Source organism: Rhagoletis zephyria, unplaced genomic scaffold (genome assembly GCF_001687245.7).
Source record: "Rhagoletis zephyria isolate East Lansing unplaced genomic scaffold, Rhagoletis_zephyria_1.1 Rzeph_scaffold_10448, whole genome shotgun sequence".
Classification (NCBI taxonomy): domain Eukaryota; kingdom Metazoa; phylum Arthropoda; class Insecta; order Diptera; family Tephritidae; genus Rhagoletis; species Rhagoletis zephyria.
In genome coordinates, this window is record NW_016167526.1 from 1 (window position 1) to 21,295 (window position 21,295).

Consider the following 21,295-nt stretch of genomic DNA (forward strand, 5'->3'; position numbering starts at 1 on the left):
CTATCTATTATTAACATTATTATAAACTATTGTAATGGTATTCTAGCTATACTTATAAGTACATTTATTGAATTTATAATATGTATGTATGTATTATTTAAGCAGTAGAATTTGTTGCTTCGTAACTAAAGTTCAATTCAATATGAAATATGTAATCAAAATTTTAGAAACGCATACAATGAACAATTTTTCCATTATTCAACTCCATAATACATATGTATTATGCAAAAATATTTATTATACATATGTACTTCGCAAAAGTATTTATTTATTCAAATTATAAGCTGTAGCATTGAAGCGTTTGAAATTCAAATCTAATAAATATGTATTTATGTTTGATTGATTAAAAGAATATGTAGGCCAAAGACTATATACAAAAACCAACAAGGCATGAAATTGTATTTGGCTTTAAAAAGCAGACAATGCTTACAATAATTACAACAATATCCGAATATTTACATATATTAAGTAGAACCCTTAAGGCGCAAGAAAAATAAGTTCAAAAAATTTGTATTCAGTAATTTCGCTTGTATGGAATTGTTTAAGCTGCATTTTCGCAGATCAGAATTGAAAATGAAAAACTATGCTCGCGCTAACAATCGCATTTACGAAAGTTTAATATATGTTTCAGAAGACAAACCAATATTCCATATATTTAAAAATGCTGATAAATAAACGTTTTACACATTTTCTAACAAAGCGAATGTGTTTTAAATTTCCAAAGGGGGGAAGGGAATGAGAAATGTAAATATTAAGTTACCTGGTTAAAAATTATTATTTGCCATTGTATTTTTTTTTTGTTGTAAACTGAATAAAACTAAATGGCCCGATAACCAGGCAGGGGTGAACACCAACAATGAACGTTCCCAACACGGCAATTTCTACGTAACGGATTGACTAGGGTTTTACCCAACCACGGTCTGTTGTTTCGACGATCCAACCTTCCAGTATTATGGGTAGCAGCTCCCTCGAAATAACAATAGCTAGGATCAGTAAAAAGCATAACTATGTTGCCGCTACCGTCTGATCCCCTACCCATAGACATCTCGATCGATAAAACTGCCGACTTCTTATTCGCGGAACACCGCTGTACATCAATTTTAGCAAAGGTGACTGGTACGGCTTTGCGAAAGTTATTATTATTATTATGAGACATGAGCACTGCGACTTCCCTCCGTGGCCCTTTACCCTGTTCTCGGAAGTTACCCAGAGCATTTTCGCCGCTCCCACCACACCAACAGACGTTCATATTGGTGAACGCATATGGGAACCCCGCCTCAATTTCCCAGCTCACGCTTGATGCCTCGGGTCCCCGTATCATTTGGTGATTCGGGAAGAAAAGGAGAAAGGGGACGAACAACTGAAGACTTGCAAACTCCTTCGAGGTGACCAAGCTATTGTCGGCCATAAGGTCTGTGTTCAACCCGAGCAAAACCATCAGGCCTCGTCGGACCCGAAGGGATATGCGAGCTATTTTAGCCGACAATTCACACTCTGCATTCTTCGGTACACAGAGCCAGCGCAAACTTCAGGAAAAAATGCGTCTCTTGTTTTTACCGGCGGCGAAGTTCAGGTGGCCATCGGGAAGGCAAGAGTCTCCAAAGCCATTGACTACGATGAAGTATACATGCTGTTGCTGAAAAAACGGGTCCAGCGGAAGTATGTAGACTACAAAGCCAAGGTCCTCAAACTGCCTATGGCTACTCTCCTCTCGTCTCGTCTCAAGGTCCCGCTGCTTAGGCCGGGGAAGTCTGCCCACAATGGGGAGTCTAATAGCCTGATAACAACCCTCTCCACCAGATCAAAGACACCTGAGACCTTGTTACTCCCGCACTTCTCGTACAACTTGACTCCAGCTAAGCATCAGCATGACTTCTGTTTGCCACTGTTTGTCATTTAACGCTACATTGAGTGGTCAGCGGAACATTCGTCCAGTCATCCTCAGGTATCAAACTTCAAAACCCCAAAAAATTAAGCAGAGGGTCTCAAAGGTTGGGGTACTCGCCCCGCTTATCTTTAATTTGTATATCTCCAAGCTTCCTTAACCACCAGAGGGCGTTTCGACCATCTTTTATGCTTACGATTGTTCAATATTGGTGTCCGGTAACGGAATTATTGACCTGTGTTCAAATGTAAATGGTTATGTCTCAGCACTTTCTCTCTTCTTCAGTGAAACAAGCCTACAGACTGCTCAGCAACCATTTTCGCCACCTGGATGAAAGAGGTGAGGTTACGCTTAGGCATTCACGTTATCGGCGTACTAATTTCGACATTGAACAATCCGAAAATCCTCGGGATAACCTTCTACAGTTGCTTTCTTTCTCGGAGCAATCACCGCAATTTCCAATAAAGTGCAGAAGCGCAAAAGGTCCTCAAGTCCTGCAGAACTATTTCCGCACAAGCACTGATGGCGTAAGCCACCGATTGAAATATACAAGGGTAGTTACCCAGGGGAATGGACATCTTAGCCCCAGGGACCAAAAATGCGTGCCCCTATCCCTTCATCAGTTTTTGTACCGTCTATGATTGTAAATTGTTTGAATAGCTATGGGACGTGGGAAACATTGCAGCGCCGAAAAACGTGAAATTATAAAAAAACTAATTTCTCAAGGCAAAACTTATGCGGAAATGGGTCGTACAGTTGGCTGTTCCAACAAAATCATCCGAAATGCATTAAAATTTGTTCCAAAACCAGAAACACGTGGACGCAAGCGGGCAATGTCACCTTTACTGGTCAGACGGCTTATTCGGCAAAGCCAAAAAGACCCTTTTAAGCCAGCAACTGTACTTAGAAAGGAGCTTAATAGCATGGCATGTGTAGAGACAGTTCGCTCCCGGCTTAGAGAGCATGGTTTAAAGTCGTGCACTCCCAGAAAGGTTCCTTTATTAATGAGTAAGCATTTGAAACAGCGTCTGAAGTTTGCAGAAGATCATTTGGACTGGCCAGTAGGGAAATGGAGGAACATTCTTTGGACGGATGAAAGCAAAATTGTGCTCTATGGTGGCAAAGGTGGTCGAGACTACATTAGGAGGCCCCAGAAAACTGAATTTGATCCCAAGTTCACTACAAAAACACTTAAACACGGAGGTACTAGTATAATGGTGTGGGCTTATTTTTCCTACAATGGCGTAGGCCCTATATATTGGATCAAAGAAATCATGGATCAATATGTATACGTAAGAATATTAGAGGAAGTGATGCACCCTTACGCCGAAGAGGAAATGCCGTTAAGGTGGGCCTTTCAGCAGGACAATGACCCCAAACACACTAGTAGTAGGGCAAAAAAGTGGTTTGGGGATCATTTGATCAATGTTATGGAGTGGCCTGCACAGTCGCCTGATCTCAATCCAATTGAGAACCTCTGGACTGAGGTCAAGAAGGCTGTTCATGATGCCAGACCAACCAGTGGAGCAAGATTCCAAAAAAGAAATGTCAGGACCTTGTTGACTCCATGCCAAGACGTTGTGCGGCCGTTATTAAAAATAAAGGACATGCTTCTAAGTATTAATCTGGAGCCTAATATTTATGTACATACACTTCTAAATGTAAAATTAAGGATTTATATTTTATTTTAGTTTTTAAGGGCATAACTAATTCTCAGTGCTATTTTTTTTACCGCCATATTTTGAATACTTCCATATAAATACTTAAAAAAATTTGGCGGTGCATTAAATTAAGTTTATTTTTTTTCATTTAGTGTGGAATAATATCATAAGTTTGTTAGAGAAATAAAAAGATACTAGAAGTAAAATTATTTGGAGTTTTCCTTTGATAGACCTCATAGTACCTCACAGTGCTATTATTTTTACCGGCACTGTATATACATTAGGGTGGTCCTTAAAAAATCAAATTAATGATTTTTTTCAGTCTAACCCCTTCAATCGGTAATACCACGGTGACAGATATCACATATGTATAAATTTTGGTCTCGATTAGAGACAGCTAAGGCGTGTCGCAAAGGGAGGAAAGTACAGATACCTTTATATGTAGAGACTCAAAAAATTAAAATTAATTTTTTTTTTCATCTAATACCCAAAATACCCGTCTCCAATCCGGGCCAAAATTTATATGTGATATATGAGCATCGTCGTAGGGGATGAGGCTTAGGAAATCTGATGTAAAAATTTGCTTCCTACATTTAAGGACCAACCTAATATACATACATACATATGTAAATACATATGTATGAATTAATGAACATATATAAGAATGTATTTTTACATACTAGGTTTCTAAATAAAATACATAGTACCGGGATAAGAGTTCTAGTTAATCACTCAAGTGCACTTCCACGCCCACAGCGGGACACGTATTTAGATATGAATGCACTTGTGCTAAGTGGTTGAATTCTTGTTGCAGTAATCACATTCTTTCTTATCGTTATTGTTGGAGGCATGGCGTAGTAACCTTAATTTATAAAATTCACTGTTAAACGTTGCGCAGCAGCATAAAAAGCAAACAATTCTATTTTTTTTTTTTTTTATTAAAAATGGCATTTGTATTTATTTATAACTAAGGCTATGCTTTCAATTTTCTCACTACACGATGTCATATGTTATGCTATATGCTATATAGTATATATCGTTAGTATAGTATGTAAAGGGCGTAACTCATAACGCCACTGAAATACAAAATACCGTAACTAAGTAAAAATCCAAAATTCTCTTTTGGATCGATTATGGTGCATTTCATCGAATTAAAAGTCCCCACATCGTTTTATGCAACAAAAAAATTTAGTTAGTTGTAGCTTTTTTGCATTTCAGCGACGATGTGAGATACGCCCTTTCCATACCATACCTATGCTGTATGCTTTTGTTTAAATTAATCTATGGAATTCAGAGCTACTAATCAGGACGTACATATGTATATATTTTAAGCTATGGAAGTGATACTAATTATTTATGTACCTATAATGTGTTCACTTATTTTTTCGAGACTCAGAGCTTTTATCTAAGCTTGCACTGCAATGCTTTCCACCGATGGAATACTTTGACAACCATTGCTGCTGCTGCTGCTGCCAAGCCCATTCGTTGTCTTTTCCTTCGTACGATAGTGATACATGACGTCAAAGTTGTCCAGATAGTTGCGCGGCAATTGGTGGTCGATGGCGTCAGCGGCCAAATAGCAGGCACCATATGCCATACTCTTTGTTATGGTGACCAATTTCAAATCGAATGGTATGTCATGTTTATGCATTTCATGCTCGAAGCCCTCCTTCAGCAAATGCCAACTATGCCAAACGGAGCCCACACAAACCACGCTGAGATCGCCGGTTTTGACCAATTCCGTTTGTACTTTGGGCGTTAGCGCTGCTATGCTACGGGCAATACAACGGCCAGCTTCGTTGAATAATGACATAGAGAGCGCATCGTCTTGATCGGCAGCATGTGCAATCTTCTTGCAGAGGCTCGCATAAAATGGCTTATCGAATTTGGCATAGCAATGTGGCAGTAAATCGAAACGTGTGTCGACGTTAAAGTGCAACTTGATCAGTTCCCAGACACGATCGATGGGATAACGGGATTTTTCCAAATTGTCAATATCATCGAAGACAATTTTCATTGCCCGGTGGGCAATGTGAAAGGCTGAGGAGGAAGAAAATAGAAATCAGAATTAATCTTAATATGGCTTATTTAGTTTTACGAAGAACTAAGTATGTATGTATGTATATTGAGAAATAAATTTGAATTGTGCATAGCTCCACAAGTCGATTATAGTTGTGAAAAAACCACCGCAGATACAGCGGTTAAAGGGATTCTTATGATCAGAAATTGCTTAAAGTCGAATACTTACTATATAATGTTTTTGTTGTTCACTAGGGTACATAGGTGGGTTGGTTCCAAGGCATTATAAATGTTTGAATTAGACTATGAGAGATTGTCAGATCAGTTGGTCGCCTGGGAGAGTTTTATTTCATTCTTAGCGCTAGCTTATTCATAAGCAACACCAGCAGTAGCCACACCTCTATAACAAAAAAAAAACAGCAACAAACCCTAGACACAACCCCAGTTTAGACGAAGAGGAAAATGTGATCAGCATGGTGTATTTCTTTTCTAACCACCGCTATATCCAAATCGGCTTAGAAAAGACGTAGTCTGTGGCCTTCCATATAGGAGTAAAAAAAACGGATTAACATAAGTATACGGATACATGTACATTAGACTGCATCACCAAAAAAAGTTGCAGTTTTTCCGCCGGGATTTCAAAATTTGTTATATTTTAAGAAGTCCACCAAAATATTTCGGAAAAATATTAAGATTTTAGTGAGCTGGACCGATTTGAAAACACCTCCAAAAATGGAGTTTTTTATGAATAAAAATAGTTTTTTAAAGAACTTTTTGAAAAAAGTCCCCTCAGATGACAAAACAGATTAAGCTTAAAAAAATCTGCATAAAAATATTTAAAAATGTTTTCAACGGAATCGTGATAATGAGATTTTTGATGTTGTTTTTTTACTTTTTTTAAAGATTGATTTACGAAAACCTTGAATAACTGGGCCAAAACTATTCTGATTTAGACTTAAGTGATCTCAGTGGAAAGGTATTTTCACACTGTTTTTATTTCTGTCCAAAAAAAGTCTTTCGTATCGCAATTTTTTATTTTTCAAATACCAACACATCTTAATTCAACTTTGAATAACATTCGTTCATCCTACCTTTCTCTGTCATCCTTTGAATGAGTTTATTAGCAAAGAAATAAAAACTATGAGAAAAAACCTTTCCTCCCTTAAGGCTAAATCGGAAGAGTTTAGGTTGTGTTATTAAAGTTTTTCTTATACCAATCTTTGAAAAAAGCTAAAAAACAGCATCAAAAATCTCATTATTACGATTCCGTTCAAATTAAAAAAAAAAAATTTTTTAAATATTTTTATGCAATTTTTTTAAGCTAAACCCGTTTTGACATTTGAGGGGATTTTTTCAAAAACAATGTTTAAGAAACTATTTTTATTCATATAAAATTCCATTTTTAGAGGTATTTTCAAATCGGTCCAGCTCACTTAAATCTTAATATTTTTCCGAAATATTTTGGTGGACGTCTTAAAATATAATAAATTTTATAATTNAAAAAAAAATTTTTTTTTAATATTTTTATGCAATTTTTTTAAGCTAAACCCGTTTTGACATTTGAGGGGATTTTTTCAAAAACAATGTTTAAGAAACTATTTTTATTCATATAAAATTCCATTTTTAGAGGTATTTTCAAATCGGTCCAGCTCACTTAAATCTTAATATTTTTCCGAAATATTTTGGTGGACGTCTTAAAATATAATAAATTTTATAATTCCAATGGAAAAATAGCACCGTTTTTTTTGTATGGGGAGTGATGCAGTCTAATGTACATACATATGTATTTATGGACGGGAGTTCAAAAAACTCCACAGTAATATCGTCAAACAGCTCATATTCACGATTTACGGGCATGCGATAAAGTTTTGAATAAGATTTGGCCATTAAAAAGCAGATCAACATGAAAAACCACCGTAGTGGAACCTCGAAAACAAATATGTCCGAGAGATCTACCGAATTTTCCTGGGTTATGCTGCAATTGGACATCTAAAAGTAGAACCTTTGCAAACATAAAAAAACTCGTCAGAAATCAATAGAGCATCATGGAAATTCTACATAATTTGGTACGAAATCAGTATCAGGCCCTGCTCCCCGCCATAGGGTGCGATGCGAGCACTTAAGTCGAGTCCCTAGATCCCCTTCTATGCTTATATTTTCATATAGGTTCCAGGCCACTTTTCAAATACCATATATACCGGGGCAACGTGATGGCATTCGAGCTGGTTGAGCGGCCACTTTCGTTCTATTTTCGACTTGCTAGAAACGAATACCGCTCGCTGCAGGGTCATCTCCTAAACGAATACTGGGTGAAGAAAATCTGAGTACTTGCTCTCCTTGCAAACCTCATATGGCCGGAATGGATCATGGCACGTTCACAGAAAATTCTTTGGCTGAACAGAAGAGACTTAGCTACCAGGCCATATTGTTTTCGGCAGACATGCGGGAAGACTAGGGACTTTTCATAACGACATTTGCGAAAAATTCCAGTAACAAACAAGGTTTCAGTTACACCTTAAAAGACATGCTGTGTAAATTTCTCGCATTCTGGAGAAGACGAAGGAAATTTGGTGATATGACAACTGTTGGGATACGGAAATTTATTGATTTTGCAGACTCTGCAAGTTGATTCGCGTTGAAGGCGTGCCATTAAACGGGCCCAAACCAAGGGCCTAAGTGTCACTTCAACCTAACATAACCTAAGATGTACCACATCGTGTTCATATAACAGGTGTTGCATCAAGGCATCTCTGGCGTAATTTCCTGTAGCTAAAAGACTGGCTTTATAAATATGTACACTAATCGTTAGATCCGATAAATTTTATGGTACACCCTGAAAACCCTGAAAACAGACCATAATGAGTATTATCTCTTCATATTGGCATAAAATAACTTTCCCCGTAAAGTTTTAACGCATTCGAAAATAGCTTAAAGATTCATAGGAATTTATGCCCTAATCAAAAATTCACCAACCTATACGCCTATATTCAAACGATAACGCGAAATTGAGGTACAAACCGAGGTATATCCCTAAAAAAACCTTTGAAAGGAATGAGGAAAAATCGTTCCAAAATACGTCATTTTAATCTGTTAAGTTTTTAACGTGTATAATCGTTTTTGTTGGTACTCACCACTTCCCTCATCGCCCATGAAATGTCCCCAGCCACCACACGTATATGTGCTACCATCGGGATTACGTAGTAGAGCATTTGAACCTGTGCCGCTAATCACTACCATGCCACCGATTGGTGAAGCGGTGAAAACACTGCCCATTGTGTCGCTACAGACTATATAACTTTCCGAAATATCGGGGAAAGCGTTGTGCATTTCCTTCTCAAGCTCCCGATTTGTGGCTTCCTGCAAAAGAAATTTTAAAGGTTTTTTCTTATAAAAATTTGAAATGGAATTGAACTAAATAAAACGAAATCAGCGACAATAAATTATATTCTTCATTTAACTTAAATTATGTTGTTGTACTAAAGATGAAATGAAAGCTGGCATACGTTTCATTTACCTGTTCGCAACCGCTCAGACTTAATCCCAAACTGGTTAGACGCACATCCTGTTCAATGCCAGCTTCTTCCTTGGCACGCTCCACCATATCGGAAATTCGTCGTGCGACTTCCGGTATGCCGACCATCCAATGATTTGTGCCAAGACCACTGGTTAGAGCAACCGCGCTTCCCTGTTCATCGCAAATAACTAGCCGCGAGTGTGTGGCCCCACTGCAAAAGAAAGAATGATCAAAATCAAAATGGCGGACGATTTCCTCAAAAATGTATAGATTGTTATGAAGCTATGGTATCCGGAGATTTTTGTCGTCACTGATTTCGAAGATGCAACAGCTCAGTAACTGTTGCGATTGCATCTTCTGAACGCGTTGTTGTGTACTTCTGAGCAACTGAACAGTTGCGTGTTAGACGATCGTAATATTTTTCTGATCATTTGGGACAACATGTTACTGTATCAAGCCGTTCAGAAGACGCATAACGATCACTGATTTTGTTTAGCAATGGTTGCGCTCAACTGCTGCGCCTTCTGAACCATTTCTGAACCCATTGATATTATATTTTCAAAAATTAAAAATGGCGGATCAAATATGGCGTCTCGAACAATAGGCATTTTTTTACATTGGCAATTTTTTGGATTTTCGAACTGTGGAAGAGAAATTGCTATGATCGTTGAAACTCTAACTAATATAAAAATTTCAAAATGTTTTCAATACAAAAAAAAAAAAACAAAAATCGCAAAATAAAGTACATACGTACTTCACGCCTCACTTTCCATGTTGACAAAACTATTAGTTGTTAATAAGAATAAAATGTCAAGCGAAATTCACACGATGGTTTCAGTAGGAGGGTTCTACAAACTAAGGGCCTACGTGTGCTAGTGAGATCAGTAACAGCCAATAAAACCTAACTTAAGCTAACCTAAGTAGGTATTCATACATTCCTGTTTATTAGATTATCTAGTTATGTTTATTGTTTTTCGGTGTATTTTATTGATGCAACCTGATCAAAAAATATACATAACCAGATATAAGCAAACATCGCAAAAAAAATATAGAAAAAAGGCTTTTTCTTGACAGCGGTCGTCCCTCGGCAGGCGATGGCAAACCTCCGAGTGTATTTCTGCCATGAAAAACAGCTTCTCATAAAAATGCAATCGCCGTTCGGGGTCGGTGTAAAACTGTAGGTCCCTCCACTTTGTGTGACAACATCAAGGCGAACGCCACAAGTCGGAGGAGAAGCTCGGCCACACACTAACATATGTGTAAGCGGCAATCTATTATTATTATTACAATTATGGTGACCATTCGTTAGCGATTTTGGCAGGACAGTATCGATTTTTAGAAAATTGTCCCGCTAAATATTTTTTAAAAGTCAGGACATATAAGTGTACCAATTTTTCATAATTGTAGTTGTACAAAGATTAGTTAAATTCGACAAAGCGTCGCCTGGGTAAAAGATTGTCGTACATATGTTAATTTCGGCAGGTTGTGGGAAATCGCGATTGAAGTTTGGAATGCAATTTCTCAAAAATGCGAAGATAGATTTTCTCTAAAGTCTCTGAAAATGTTACTAGTTCACCAAATTCTTAAATTATTTAATTTTTAATGTTTATTGTTAATAAATTTTGAGTTTATGAAAGATTTTCTTTAGCGTCATTTGTCCACAATTTGGCACTCACTTTGCATGAAATACGACAAAATGTGATCAAAATTTCTACCAAATTAACGACACTTTTTACTCAATATCTCGAAAACTAAAGGAGATATCCAAAAATGGACAGCGCCATTTTTAAGATATTGCTTAGTTTAATATGACTGCATCACCAACTAAATTTTTACTAAATTATCGGAAAAGTTGTAGTCAATATCTCGGAAACTAAAAGAGATATCTAAAAACTGATAACACCAATCGAAAGGCCTTATTTCAAAATATATAACTGCATCTAGAACTAAAAATCATCAAAATGGCGACGAAAGATTCATAAAAATTTGGAGCTTTTTAATTATGTAGATTTTTTAGAAAAATTCTGACTATGCGGTTTTGTAGCCCATTCAATTCAAAGTGCAAATTTTTAGTAGCTAGGGCCTACCGTTGGTTTTTTTGTAAATGCTTTTTCTGGAAGGTGTTGCTCATTTACTCCATGCAAAAAAAATTGTCGAACATATTTTGTGTGGAAGAAAATGCGCCAAAAATCAACGGTAAGTCCAAGTCTTGCGCTTTTAATTGAAGCTGTATACTCAAAGCATTCTAAAAATCTGATTAAAATATTTAAATTTTTTATCAACATTTGTTAAAATTCGTCGAATTTTTATAAATGTTCTACAAAGTTGAAATTTACTTTTACATGTTTTTTTTGGATAGTGATAATTTTTTGCGATAATTTTTCAAGTTTTTTCTCTGTTTTGTTTTAAATAAAACTGTACGAAAAGATGGTATGCTTTTTTATTCTAAAAACAAAATTGTATGTTCGGATTCGATGCTTTGGAAATGTAACGAATTTTGTCCACAGAAATCTGGTCACCGTATGTATAATGTAAGAGGCTGGGCACAAAGCCAATTTTCAATCTGTATAAAAATGTAGATATACCTATACATAGTTATACATACGTACATATATATCGTCGTTTAAAGTACAAAACCGCGTATCGTCATTCTGCAAAACCGCATAACTGACATTTGCTGAAATATGGGATTTGCTCACACAAGCTCTTGGCTCAAGCCATTCGCCCTGAAATATACTAGCCAGAAATGCGATTGCTTTATAAAAAAGAGAACCATTTTGAAATAATTTATGCATATCACATACGCGGTGTTTCATTTTGTCGATACGCGGTTTTGTGCTTTAAACGACGATAGTATGTATGTAAGTACATATCGTCAGCTGAAATGAAAACGGCTGTAACTAACAAAAAATACAAAATTAACTTTTTGATAGATTATGATGAGTCCCGTTATTTTTTTTATGTAAAAAAGTTCTTGGTTACGGTTTTTTACATTTCAGGGGACGATATACAAACGTAAAAATAGTATTTAAAGTGTTTGAATGTGTACATGGGCGTAGCCAGGTGGAGGCAGTAAAGTTTTCCCTATATATATAAAAAATAGTACCCTGAAATGCTAGCTTAATGGTTTCCAGTGCCCCCCACCGCTCCCCCTCCCTCCTTGGCTATGCCGATGTATATATATACATGCGAAGTTTGTCCCGTTAATTGGCAGATAAAATGTTAGAAATGAATTTGTCCTCGAGTGAGAGCACAAATAAAGAGCGTGCCAGCCCTGACAATGCAATATATTTCGGAAAGGCTGTCAAAATGAGAAATATCAGAAAGCAGTTGCATGTAAGTTGTCTTTCCAAAGGGGGGTTTTGTTTCCGAAAGGCGAGTCGCAGCGAAATTTTCTAAAATTTACACAGCGAATGAAAATCTGGCAATCTTTCTCGATACAAAAATGCAACCGTTACTCGCTTTGTCGGTTGGGCGTTATTTCTTTTCGCTATAATAAGTATTATTTTCTGTTTGAAAAATAATTAACTAAGAACATTGCTGATATTTTATTTAAATTATCCGTTATTATTTTTCACAAACTCGTGATCTGACACACGGCAACACGCGATTAGTTTGGCAGCACTTGCAACGGAAATAAAAATTTCTTGTGCAGCGCGAGAAAGTTGAAATATACATATTTCCGAAAGCGAAACTGATTTCCGAAAAGTGACAGAAATATTGCCACATCTGACGCGCACTAACAGCACGAATTTTTCATGGATATATGTACATATGTATGTAATGGTCGTATATTAATTGAATGAATTTTGTATCAATCAACATTAATTCTAACGTATATGTACATACATATGTATATGTATCAAGATGTGGCTTAAGTGGTTCAGAAGAGGTTAACGCGTACAGTTTCCCTCATTAATGTATTGTAATGTACATACATATTTAAAATACATATATGTACCTACATACATGTACATATATATGTATATTTATATTTCCATGGACGTATGTACATATGTATGTACATTAGACTGCTTCACCAAAAAAGTTGCGGTTTTTCCAACGGGATTACAAAGTTTATTACCTATATTTGAAAACTTCTCCCAAAATATTTCGGAAAAACATTAAGATTTACGAGTGCTGGACCGATTTGAAAATACCTCCAAAACTAAAAAAAAAATTTAATTTTTATGAATAAAAATAGTTTCTAAAGGAATTTTGTTGAAAAAGTCTACATAAAAATATTAAAAACTTTGTTCAACAGAATCATAATAGTAATTAGATTTTTAATTCTGTTTTTTTTTACATTCATTTTCAAACATTGGTTCAAGAAAAACTTGAATAACTCAGCCAAAACTTTACCGATTTAGACTTATTACCCTTTTTATTTCTTTGCAAAAACAACTCATTCACGTCCCAATTTTTTCTTAATCAAGTAGCAACATATTTTATACTTTGAATGAGCTAATTTGCAAAGAAGCAGAAATAGTGAGAATATACCTTTCCTACGATACCTCAATAGTCTAAATTGGTAAAGTTTTTGGTGAGTTATTCATGTTTTTCTTGAACTAATCTTTGAAAGAAGCTCAAAAACAGCATTGAAATTCTCATTATTACGATTTTTAAATATTTTTGCGCACATTTTTTAATTTTTGGATTTTTTTTTTTTTCAAAAAATACTTAAAACATTGTTTTTAATCATAAAAAACTCCATTTATGGAGGTATTTTCAAATCGGTTCAGCTCACGTAAATACTAATATTTTTCCGAAATATTTTGTTGCAAGTCTTAAAATATAATAGATTTTATTATTCCAGTGGAAAGACAGTACCGTTTTTTTTTTTTTTATTAATTTTTTTTTTGTATGGGGAGTGATGCAGTCTAATGTACATACATATAGGAATACGTTCAAGCATATGTTAATATCCTTTATTAGTTGCCAGTTTATAAAAGAACACATAAAGAAAGTGCTAAAATTATAAGTACTTTCATCGGATGTCACAGTTAGAGGTTTTGAAATTTGCTTCATTCAACTCTACATATATGTATAAAATAATGCAAACAACGAAGCCTACATTTTTTTGTTATAAATATCTAGTGCATATGCTGTTTAGCTCTATGCACTTGGAAAAAATTCAAAACTATGCATTTGCAATATTGAAAAAATAAAATTTCTAGCAAATCCCTGTAAACACTATAGCTGCTTGTCATAAATCTTGCTTAGTCACTCGCATCTACAACATTTAAGTGCTGCGACTGATTTTCATTCACCTAAATAAAAATATAAGTGCATTAAATGCAATCAAAAACAATCAGTTCAAACAGTTCAAAGCCGACATAATGCATTTGTGATAAGTGCTATTAACTACTATTGTCATTACAAACATATGCTACATTTGCATTGTACTAGTTTTTAGTATACGTAGACGTAGAAGCATCAAATTAAAATAAAATACTACGCGTAATGTGCGGCGTTTTATTGCACACTTCATCGCGGATCCTTTATAAAATTTACAGAAAAAAGGTAAGAAACATACCAACTTCGAATGCTTCATCAAAAGTGCGGCTTTAAAAACATTAAATCGTGATTTCATATGTTGAAAATAACTGAAATGAGCCTAAAGAAGTTAGAAATCTATATTAAGTTGAATTCGATACCAACTACTTTCAATTTTTCCAATATTTTCCGTATTTTGCACGCATTCCATTGCCCTAATGTGATTCTAATAGTCGTTTGAATGAACGAGTACGATCAGTTTAGGAGCATAACACAATGCTCTGCAAGCAGTTTTTATTTGTGAGCCACAGACGTGGTCGCCCAAACAGACAACTCCTTGCAGAACTTCGTCTGCCTCGTCTGGTTACTGCAGCAAGTTGAACTCATACCTGAGCAGATTAAACGAGGATATTCTGAACGAATACCCGGCATGCGGAGAGTCGCCCCATGACTCACAGCATCTCTTCGTATGCCGTCAGAATCCCACCCTACTAACGCCCCTGTCAATCTGAACAAACCCCGTCGAGTCTGCATGCTTCCTGGGGGCTACCGCTAATAGAGCCTGACGACAACGATTAAGGGACTAACCGATCTGGGCGGGGTTTTTGTAGCCGCTATAACAACAACATCAGTCACTCATTGACGACTGTCATCATACCGAAATACGAGACGAATATTACGGTCACGTCTGTTATAATCCGAAATATGTATTTTTTACGTTGCCAGTTGCTCGTTCACGGCTGTCAGGACTAGGCGCCTCATTTCCATTGGGCACTCTGGGCAAGTGCAGGGCCACCCGGTGGATGAGGCCCCTACTTTCAGCCAGATCAATATACTAACTAGAATACCTACATACATACCCACTTTCTTGCCTCAAGTGCGCAGCTCTGAGGGTATGCTCTACAAGGACCTATGTATGTATGTTAGATTAGATTAAAGACATAGACAGACGGCAACGTTGATCGGAATTAACGGCACAGTTGATCTGATCAAAATTGTTCCCTGACAAGCGGCAGTATTGCGGATTAGGCGACCAGCGAGTTCGTGTGACCATGACATCAAAAATATTGTTTACATCTTTTTTTTTTGCTCTTTCAATTATTTATTATTTTTATTTATTTTTTATGTAATTACAACAAAACAAGATACGCGTAATAGAGGCAGAAGTTTCACCTCAGTCGCGGGTGATATGCACACCCTTTTTTTTACTTATTTAATAATAGATTGGCGCTTACACATATGTTAGTGTTTGGCCGAGCTTCTCCTCCGATTTGTGGCGTGCGCCTTGATGTTGTCACACAAAGTGGAGGGACCTACAGTTTCACGCCGACTCCGAACGGCGATTGTATTTTTATGATAAGCTGTTTTTCATGGTAGAAATACACACGGAGGTTTGCCTTTGCCTGCCGAGGGGCGACCGCTGTTAAGAAAAAACCTTTTTTCTAAATTTTTTGCGATGTTGCTTTGACCAGGGTTTGAACCCAGGCGTTGCGGAGTGGAAGCGCGCACTGCTTACCACTACATCACAGGTTTTTTAATAATCTTATTTTAGAAACAACATTTGTTTAACGGCTCTATTCTGTATCACTGACAAATTCTTGTCACAGTTTTTATTACGGAAAAATATATGAACAAGTTTAAATTTGTCAGTAAAAAGTTTTTGTCGCCGACACAGAATTGGGCTATAAGGAAATACATACTTGTTATACAGATTTTTACTTACCCTTCAACCCCACCAAAATATTTCATCTTTTTCACAATCCAAAAATAAATTTCTTCCAATAAATAAATTTCGAGAATATCACAGCTACGCCTTCATAATCTGCCGAAGAAAGGAAATAGACAAATTAGCATTTCAGTAAATATGTAGGAACTCAAAACATATAAACTTTTAAATACTTGGTAATAGGAACTCAATAAAAAAACTAGACGACTCGGAGCTTTTAAGAAATACAAAATTGTTTACTTCATTTTCTTCTTTGTCGAATATTTGCAACGGTTGCAAATCGTTATGTAAAAGAGTAGCAAACCAATGGACTTTGCCATAACAGCAATACATTTTTTTTTTTTGGTTACAACGGAAATAAAAACAGTAAATTATGAAAAAGTGAGTAACCTGAACATGCGTTCAAGTAGTGGTCAAAATAAAAATTTCGATTCGAGTAATTTCGAAAACTAAGTGCATATCGTCGTTTAAGGTATAAAACCGCGTATCGTCGTTCTAAAAACCGCGTAACTGACATTTTTTGCCAAAAATTGGATTTGCTCACACAAGCCCTCGGCTCAAGCCTTATCCTTTCGTCCTAAAATATACTAGCCAGAAATGCGATTGCTTTATAAAAAAAAGAGAACCATTTTGAAATATGAGTGTTTTTACTCTCTATAAAATAATTTATGCTACCTCACATACGCGGTTTTGCACTTTGGTGACACGCGGTTTTGTACTTTAAACGACGATATGCGCATATACATCTACCAGCATTGAAATAGTCACGGATACAAACATTTTATATTTTTCAGGCTAAGGGTCAGTTTTTCAGTGCCAGTTTAAACTTAGATGAAGTAAACTGAGTTTAAATTGAACAGCTGGCTGACATTTGATTGGCTGATCTTAGTTTAAACCTGTCAGATCGGGCGTTTAAACTTAGTTTAAATCACGACCGTGCACTGAAAAACTGGCCCTAAGTAAAATATCGCTACGAATAATTAGTACTTAATGCCATGGACTTAAGTCATTCAGAGATATAAATTGTTTGCCATGCACGCTGAACCACATTCATTCTTGTTTTTTTAGCTTAACAGCTTCGTTAACATTTTCAATCGGTTTGAGTTCGGAAGACTGCGCTGAAGTTCATAACCTCAATTCTATTGACGCGAAATAATTCCGCTGACTATTTCAGCAGCATGCACATTTCTTGTAACGTACACGGTTTATTTGTTTTGTATTTTTATAGCCTATTTCCACCAAAGGCTTAACTGCAGTTAAGAGCTCAGAGAAGTGGCAATAATTTTAACATGGGTTGATCGGCAAGGTTTTTTTCTGAAGTTTTGCTTTTTTCTTTCGTTCGCTTCTACTTACAAAATGAAATTTTCCCCTTCGAGTTGTAATCTCATTTTTCTAATAGGTATAAACTGCAGTTACGGCTTGGTGGAAATCAATTATTAGTCATAAATATATGAAAATGCATTATTATTATTTTAATAGCCCGTTACTCAAATTAAAAATATTTAGGCGAATAGAAAGCAAAGCAAATTCGCACTTTACATTTACCACTTAAGCGAACATACCGCTAGCTTAGAATGAAAAGTTGGTAAGTCCATTTTTACAAATTTTATAGGTGAGCAAAAAATCGATAACCATTTTCTCCTAGTATTTCGCAAAACCTTGAATAAAACATTTTGCGGGTGTAAAGCAAAGCAAAACTATATACCAGTCAGAATGATTCGATCTTTAACAAAAGACTTCGTATTATTTTGGCCTTATCGGATTTTCGGTGCCTGTTTTGCACTTAGCAAATTTGCCTTTCATTGAATATAAAACAATGACCTTAATCCTTTTCGAAAATAAGCATTTTTAATGCTTTACTTTCATGAAATGTGCACTTAGCAACTTTTTACACTTTGCTAACGATATGTTGCTATTACGAGTTCGTTAGCTTGAATAACAACAAAATAATCGCCCTTATCGCTGTTGGTGCGTTTTTTTGTTTTTCTGTTATTTTGCTACTTCTTTCGCCAAGTTGTTTTATGTGAATAGTACCAGTTGTTGGTGATTGGTTATAAACATATGCATTTGTTAAGTCTTACATCTCAATGTGCATTGCCACGTCAATCACATACATATTACAGTTGTATTTCGCCAAAACTAAAATATGCAAATTACTTTTAATTGAACAAATAGTAGAATTTTCTTTCACTTGCACGTATGAATGTAAGATTTACACGCTTAATATGAAAACACAAATGTAAAACAAAGTTGTAGAAAAATTCAATACCCAGTGAAGGTAGTACATAAATATGTGCCCCTTTTGCTGCTATTCGCCAACGCCAAAGCGATCAGCTGCTTAACAAAAACTTGTTTAATTTCGACTTGACGAACACGTCTTTTCTAACCTTCCGCACGCGATAAAGTGAGTGCACGAAATGACTGCGTCCACTGCTAAAATTTGGTCGACGAAAGCCATCACAGACACAATCAACGCGAGCAATAGAAAAGCCATAATGCCTTTCACGACGCCAAACGCTCTAAAAGTATAAACAAAAAAATACGAATCAACAAAAATTGCGAGTGTCCGCAATAAATTGTATCTCAGTGTGTTTAGCGCGGAGAAGGTGCTACCTGTGACAATAGCAGGAACATTAGTTACTTTGATAAGCAAATACATACATATACATTTTTGATAAAAATACGGAATTTAGTTAGGTATTTACTACTTACTACAAAATTTATAATAGCTCTACAAAATTAAATGCCTATGCATACATAAGTATGTAGATACACAAGAATGATAGAATACAAGATTGCGCCGATCAGAGAGGATTTTTGAGAATAACTTTTGTGTGACGTCACACTGGTGCAATTGTGAGAGAGATATGCCAAAACGTGAGCAAGAATGGAAGAAGAAGAAAAAATGTTGCAAGGAAAACTTAAACAAGTTGCACAAGTGTGACGTCATGCAAACAACGATTCTGTCGAGTTCGTTAAGAGAGGAATAGCGGTCCGAGATCGGCGCAACCTTTGTATTCTCTCTCAATCGTGGTAGATACATACATACCCAGCCAGCAGAGAAACGTACTTTTTGCCGACAGTGCAGTTTTCGTACATTTTTCGTATCCGGAAACGTTCAGAAAACGAATTCCATATTTGTTCATTTTTCGTATCCGAAAAATGTCATCGTCTTATTTCAAAACAATAATTTTAAAATATTTGTTCAAACTGAGCATTTGAAAACAGTAGCTGAGTGTGCAAAGAATTGTGCTATTATTTGCTAGCTTTCAGGAGGTCCCAGGTTCGAATTCCGTCAGAAGCAACACATTAAAATTAATTATTAAAATTGAAATAATTGCTGAATCTTAAATTTGTTTTTTTATTTGGTTTCCTGTAACTATGTAAAAGTTTCTGTGAAGTTCACAATGAAATCGTTTTCAACGAAAAGTTGACTCAAGAAAAATTTCAGGAAAACAGCCGAAAGCGCATCCGTTTTACAACCATTTTCGATAGTTTTCTGCACATACGTTTCGGATGAACACTTTAGTGGGAGAATTGATCTGAAAAACGTCCGAAAACGGAATCGGAAAACGGATGAAACATCAGGTTTTTATACGAAATTGTTTCCATTTTCGGATACGTTTCCGGATATTTTGCTGGCTGGGTACATATGTATATCATGTATTTACGTGTTAGCTAACTAACACTAGGGTATTAAACTCTAGGAAAAAGTAATACGTAAATAAACTGACAGATCAAGCCACAACAATTTCTTCTTGACTAGAATGTTTTGACAATTTGTAATAGGGGTATTCTCTGAGTCTTGCAAAGCCCTTGCACGGTGCACGGATTGCACGGTTTGCAAAGCTGTCCCATACGAAAACCGGTTTTAACCGTGCAATCTGTGCACCATGCAAGGGCTTTGCAAGACTCAGAGAATACCCCTAATGTTTAATGCATAGTTATGCATAGTACGGTTATTTAAATAAAGTAGAGCGCATTCCGAGTTGCTATTAACCGACAATGTTGAATTTGGTGTAAAAATGTATGTATATTTCATAGAGCACCGGCAGGCACCTACAGAGAGAGTACACGAGTAAATTTATAACCATGTATGTAGGTACACACTAGGGATGTTAATTTTTTTGCTTTTTACGATCCCGGGATTTTCGGGATCTCGGTATCACAATTACGGGGTTTAGATATTTCGATATATAAGGCCAGTATGCAGCTCTCAAGAAAACGGTCAAGAAAAATTTGCCATTAGGTGCAATCCCGTATTCCTCGGACTCGGACTAGTAAAACTGTCAAAAANCAGAATTTACCAGCAAAAAATTCTCGGACTAAAACTGGTAACTTCTGACAGAGAGAGAACCGTATTTACTCTCTTTTTTGTCCTCTCAATAGTCAGAGAACCGAGTACGGGATCGATTTCCAGTAAAATCTGACTGATTCTGACTAGTCCGGACTCGTACGGGATCGCAACTATTATTTCGTGTGTGTGTCCAAGGAATTTTGACATTTTTGATACTTCAAAGCCTGTTGACTCACTCCTCAAGAAATAATGGAACGGGCATATATTTCTGTTGCAAGCCTGAGTTGCCTTGCGCTGTTTTTTTCACAAAAAACTTTAGAAACCCGTAGTAGCGTAGCAAATGCCTTAAGAAATTTGACTCAAGAAAATTTCTTAGCCATTTCTTGTACGTCATTTTATATGAAGTTTTTGCTTTTCTTGAGAGCTGCATACAAGCCTTTAGATCATTACTTAACAACAACTTAAATCACAAAAATTGCTTCAATATTGTTTGAGAAGCTCTCCTACCGTAAAATAAATAATAAAAATATGGGTTTGAAACCTAGTTTTTTATTTTAAGTTAAAATTATTTCATAAGTAACAAAACAAAAAACAGTAATAAAATGTATACGCATTTAATAATACCTGTGCGTATACATAGCTGATAAGGTAACTTGAGGTATGTATGTCGAAAAAAGCTCTATGCAAAAGAATTGAA

General features: G+C 36.1%; 1 protein-coding gene across 2 annotated transcripts; it reads right to left on the reverse strand.

Annotated features, from left to right (window-relative positions):
* Positions 1–4,460: 4,460 nt before the first annotated feature.
* Nagk (N-acetylglucosamine kinase) lies at positions 4,461–18,915 on the reverse strand. Of its 2 annotated transcripts, XM_017632664.1 has the most exons (6): positions 18,571–18,915; positions 18,383–18,440; positions 16,299–16,397; positions 9,080–9,290; positions 8,697–8,922; positions 4,461–5,586 (listed from the first exon to the last, which is right to left on the reverse strand). In XM_017632664.1, exons 3-6 carry the CDS (start codon positions 16,322–16,324, stop codon positions 4,952–4,954), a joined length of 1,098 nt encoding a protein of 365 aa, XP_017488153.1. In that variant the 5' UTR covers positions 16,325–16,397; positions 18,383–18,440; positions 18,571–18,915; the 3' UTR covers positions 4,461–4,951. The 2 variants fall into 2 exon arrangements, with proteins under 2 accessions (XP_017488153.1, XP_017488152.1); XM_017632663.1 differs by lacking the exon at positions 18,383–18,440.
* Positions 18,916–21,295: the final 2,380 nt, after the last annotated feature.

What these genes read in the sequence shown, in the direction of transcription:
- Nagk (XM_017632663.1), bottom strand. Translation starts at nt 16,324, where the DNA reads ATGAAATATTTTGGTGGGGTTGAAGG. An exon ending in TATTTTGGTGGGGTTGAAGG is followed by an intron (nt 9,291 to 16,298) that starts GTAAGTAAAAAT and finishes TTTCTTTTGCAG; the next exon opens with TGGGGCCACACACTCGCGGC. An exon ending in CATGGGCGATGAGGGAAGTG is followed by an intron (nt 5,587 to 8,696) that starts GTGAGTACCAAC and finishes CTTCCTCCTCAG; the next exon opens with CCTTTCACATTGCCCACCGG.